Source organism: Lactuca saligna, chromosome 6 (genome assembly GCF_052625555.1).
Source record: "Lactuca saligna cultivar CGN05327 chromosome 6, ASM5262555v1, whole genome shotgun sequence".
In the NCBI taxonomy this organism is placed as follows: Eukaryota; Viridiplantae; Streptophyta; class Magnoliopsida; order Asterales; family Asteraceae; genus Lactuca; species Lactuca saligna.
This window is the reverse complement of record NC_136422.1, coordinates 140,609,736-140,615,213: the sequence shown is the minus strand read 5'-3', so window position 1 is coordinate 140,615,213 and position 5,478 is coordinate 140,609,736. Positions and strand designations below refer to the sequence as shown.

General features: G+C 37.3%; 1 protein-coding gene across 1 annotated transcript; it reads right to left on the bottom strand.

The window, feature by feature from the left end:
* Nucleotides 1-555, bottom strand: LOC145002012 (dirigent protein 5-like). The gene has a single exon (XM_078961329.1). The coding sequence runs from the start codon at nt 553-555 to the stop codon at nt 1-3; it is 555 nt and encodes a 184-aa protein (XP_078817455.1).
* Between the last annotated feature and the right edge of the window lie 4,923 nt (nt 556-5,478).

Below are 5,478 nucleotides of genomic sequence, written 5' to 3'. Positions count from 1 at the left end.
CTAATAACACTCATACAACTTTATATCCATTTGAACCCGAAAATAAGCAGCACCTTCAAAAGTATCAGTCCGAAAAGTACATATCCCACGTGTCATAAAGAAATCACCTGTGCCACCAACAACTGAAAGATCCCGTGTCTCCTCATCCATCATATCTGCACCCATAATATTAATTGTACCTTTATGCTCACTAGAATTGAAAATCAACGTGTATGAAAACCAAGCATTATATGTAGTCTTCATATCATAGAAGTAAAACCCTTGTGCTCGAGCCAACGGGGGAGATAATAGGTGATTATCTTTGGTCATGGGATCATCGAAGATCACAAGCTTTCCAAGCTTAAAATTTCCGAGCTTTGTGTCATTTGTAGTTGCGGCTGATGTGGCATTAGAGGCATTAGTGCCATTGAAAAGGATGTCGTGGTAGTACAGCACAAATCTCTTGCATGGTTTCTTCTCATTTATATTTTTCGAGTTAGCTAAAGTGGAGTAAGAGAGCAATATCAAGAACGATAAGAGTATGAAAAGGCTGTATTTGTGAACTATTCGTGCCATTTCTAGATTGGGCTTGTGTGCTACACTAAATTGATTTGTATTGTATTTATAGTTGCAAAATGCAAACCTGTTTTAAATAGGTTTTGAGAATATGTCACATTTTTATTAATATAAAAATATAGAAATAAAACAAAGAAAAGAGTACAACAGTTAACATAATGTGTTTGGTTATCGTATCATAGGAATAAAAAATCCATGATTGTTTTAAATACCTATCATAGTTACACGAAAAATGGCATCCGTAATATTTTGTAATTAAAATTACAATTAAAAAAGATATTATTCCTTCGAAACTTTGCTTAAAAACAAATGGTAGATTTAAATAATTGTAATTATAATTATCATATCAAACGTCAATATGAGTATAAGAAGATAAAACACCGATTATAATTGTCGTGCATAACAAAGCATACCGTTGGAATCTGGATTTTCCACATTCCAAAACTCAGCAACTATATTCTGTTATTCACACAATCCAAAATTTCTAGCAATTATTTTACAATAATAATAATAATAATAATAATAATAATAATAATAATAATAATACAGAACTCAAAATATCATCATTTTAATTTCAACATTATTAATTTTGAACTCAATTAAAAGATTAACAAACCGAATATTACCGTTTTTTATTTTGAACTCAACTTAGGGTGGAATTTGGGGCAATTCTCCTCTCTCCGTAATTATTGTTGGTTATTTGCTATCTTCTGATTACGGTTTAGGGGTCTCGACTCTTAAAGCATAAAATCTGATACTTTTAATCAAATGGTGGTGGCGTTTAATAATTGAGAATAAAAGTCTCTGGAAGAGAGTTATTACAAGTCTACACAATTTGATCAAGAAACCAACACATTAAATTGCTAGAAAAACCTCCAATGGGGTGGGGTATAACATTCATAAAGCGCTTAACAACTTGGGTGATCTTTGTATAGATTTTCATCAAGCATTCAAGTTTATTCCAGTATCAAGCATTCAAATCTTGTTTTGGAAAGATGCATGGTGTGGTATGTCCCCGTTTCAAGAAAAGTTTCCCTATTTGTACAAGATCGAATCAGTCAAAAGTTGTACTCTTACTAATCACTTAACAACGAATGGTTTTTCTTGGTATTGGAAAAGGCCTCCCTCCAACCCGAATGAAGCTTCACGAACTGCAACAACTATACAAGGACATTGGTGATCTGAATGTCATTGGGGACTCTTCATCATATGGTTTTTGTTTTACGATGACAAAAAATGGTAATTATGCGGTGAATCGTATGGGGCGTATTATAGATTCAGAACTGATCCTATTTAAAGGGTTGAAAATTTGCCGGTCAAAACTAATACCACTGAAAGTTTGATGTTTTGTGTGGCATACCATGTTGGGGAAAATCCCACTAGCAGACAATCTAATTGCAAGAGGGCTACAATTATCAAAGCATATGTGCACATTGTGTAACAATGATCACGAATTGGTGGACATTTTTCTTCATTGTGAATTCACCAAGTCTGTTCAATACCGGATCTTTAAATGGTGTGTGATTACTGATCAGGGGTTCACTAGTGTTATGGAATTTCTTAATAAATGTAAGGTCCTGAAACGGATCTTACCATTGATCAAACAATCAATACAATCAATAATAACAAGAACGAAGTAGAAACAGAAATCTAAACAAGCTTGCACACGCTTCTATTAGTGAAAACGTCTGGTACAACTTGTGGAATAGCAGCTGAAAACTCTGTGGCATCAACAACCAATAAAAGACCTAGCTAGCATCTATATATAGTGGACCTGGGCCGGCCTTGGGTTTACGGTCGTAAACAAGCTTACGACCGTAAACTCACAGTCTGGCCGTAAACTGCTATACAAACTACCAAAATTGCATATTGACACAAAAGAACCTATTACAACGAAAGCCTAGACCAAACCACTAATTAGACCCTTCAATCTCCCCCTTGGTTTGGTGCTAGCTTGAAGTTAATCTTTGTCAACTATCATCACATCTTCTTGCCCCATTGCCCTATTCCACATGCGCTTATCTATGATCTCAGCAACCATGGATGTGTATTCTTTCACGGCTGACTCAAATATCTCCTCAGCAACTTTAATATGATGAAGGCTTAGATGATGAATGTCCCATTTCCTAAAATGGAACAAATCCCTTCGATCATACAGACGTATGAATCCCTCTTTTAGTTTGATAACAGCAGACGCTATATTTTCATCGAATACCCAATAGACCATGGAGCTTAGGGATCCAATTGGGTAGCTTTGAAGTACGGGGATTTGTTTGACCTGATTTGTTGCAGGCCACATCACCACCTGAAGTGGATGACCAGTTTTGGGATCAATGACATCAGGATAATGATTTATCATAGATTCAACAGTCTTCATGGATGGAAAGCCCTTCTTCACCTGATCTTTAAGAAAGTGTTTGAAATGAGTTACCTGTTGGTTATCTGAAGGATTTGAAAAAGGATATTGGGACAGCTTTGAAAGATCCACCCTGGTCCAAGAATTAAAATCATGACAATCTTTATAGAGCTCCGTGTTGCCGCTCTTTCTCTGCACGATCCACATATTTAGGGTGTCATGAAAGCCCCAAGAGATGATTCCTGATTGATCACCATACATGTCTCTAAACCGTACGACCTCGAGATCCGTAACAGTGATTGTGGATTGATTCCCGGGTGCGTTTTTGTCGGAACTCCTGTTGAACAAGATTTGTCCCTTCTGAGCAGCTTTGGCTTGTCTGGCATGAATAATTTCTGCAACATGTGGAACATGAGCGAGTTCTTCTTTAAAACGGTCTACAACCCGTGAAGTTTAAGCAGTTGGCACGGTAATAGGATGAGCCTGAGAATGAAGATTGATTCTATACTCATCTGCAGATGTTTTATACTTTGCACCAAGATCTTCTTCAAGCTTCTTCTTTAAATCAAAATAATTGGAGGTTAGAAGATTGAAATGAGCTTGGACCTCAGAGATTTGCTTGGTCTTTGTTGCCCTATCTTCTTGAAGATCAGAAACTTGAATCTTCAAATTTGTATTCTCACTCAAAAGATCTTCAACTCGAATGCTGAGCTCGATATTCTTCTGGTCCAGCACATTCACTCTCCTCTGAAGTTCATCAATCGTAGAATCATCTTCTCTTGAATGGCCTTCTATAAAAGCAATTCCTTTGGACTTAGAAGAAGGTGCAACAGTTTGTTCCTGAGCAAGAAGCAAGGCCAAACGTACAGAGGCCTCATCCAAATCTGCCCTTGGAGTAGAAAATCCTGATGGAATAGAAGAGCCACCTACTTCAAAAATGGTGCTAGGACCTTCATGTAAAGGTTCTGTAGGTACAATAGCAGGAGTAGTCGTTGGCGTAATCGGCAAGCCGTGAGTCAAGCTAGAATCCAGAGGCTCAAACCTAGGATCACGTCTTCTTCTTTTGGATGGAGGTTGTAAGGTCTGGTCTGTTGAGCAATCACCCTGAAGTGGTTCAGATGTAGGCGAGGCACTGTCAAAGGAAGGAATCCCTGACACTGTCACCATTGAAGTTGTAGAACCAACCACTTGCTCTTTAAAAATGGGTGTTGAGTCAAGAATGTCTTCAGTATTCCTTATCTCCGTTGCTGGGAGAGCAACATCATTGATATTATCCAACAAAGTGTTGAGGTTGACATTTGACAGGAAATCATCATTGCTTCCAAAATTGGTAGGAATTTCATCTCGATCAAAACCAGTAAGGTCAAGGTCTTCATACTGATCAGTCTCAGTCGCATTCATGGAAGACCCTTCATTGTAGTGGCTTTCAATTCGAACTGATCTCAGGTCATGCTCCTCAGTTACAGCCACATTAGGAGCAGCTGTCTCCTCCCCTTTTTGATCTGATACAGTGATCACATCTCCTTCCGAGATCACCTTTTCTGATGAAGTGTGTTCTGAAGATATTTTATCAGAGGATCTGTGGGACTCGGACGCCTTATTCGGCTTAGCAAATCGTCTAAATTTGACTAATGGATAAAGTCCTTGAAAAGTAACCTTTCCTTTGTGATTTTGTTTAATTAGCCCAATAGTTTGTGGGCCCAAGGACTTCATGTCAAGCAAATCACCCTCCTTTATCATGTCAGGGAATTGTTTGTTTATGAAAAGCTGAATGAACCTAGGATACATCTGTTGGGTTTTGAGCATTCTAACACTTCCTAAGTGTACATGCAACCCTAATAAACCTTGGATCTATGTTTGTCTAAGATACATGCAAATAATTAATTTTCCAAGGTTTATATCCTAGCTAGCATGGCATGGGGAACATGAATCAAATAAAGCTAGAAGAAATACTTATCTTGAAGTTGTAGTTGATTGCTTGGAGTTTTTGAGCCTAGCACCAATAGTGTGGATGCCTCAAGTGGAAATCACAAATCACCACAAACTTGGAACTTTGAGAGAATAGTCACTACTATCTTGATTTTTCCCTCACCTCAACAAGTGTCAACTAGTTTCATTTCAAGAACCAAAGCCTCCTTTATATAGTGTGGAGGATTAGGGTTACATCCCTAAAACCCATGTCTCTTCATTTCCATGAGATCCATGGGTTAAAGCTCCATGGAGTATCCATGGACTTTTCCATGCAAGCCTAGCCCATTCCAAATAAGCTTTAGCCCACACTATAAATATAGAAGCCCATATTTAATTAGTAATATCTTTGATCTCTAAATTAATCCTAGATTAATTATAGATCACTACTAATTAAATAATATGATCTTATATTAATATATTAGAACTTATAATATATTAATAAATCATAACTTGTACTATTCTCAAATATTATCCATAAATTGTTCGGGTGAAGTGCAACCCAAATGGACGATGCCGGGTCGGGTCAAGTACATACCAAATATAGTTATGAACTTAGACACTATATCCAACAGTCTCCCACTTGGATAAGTCTAATA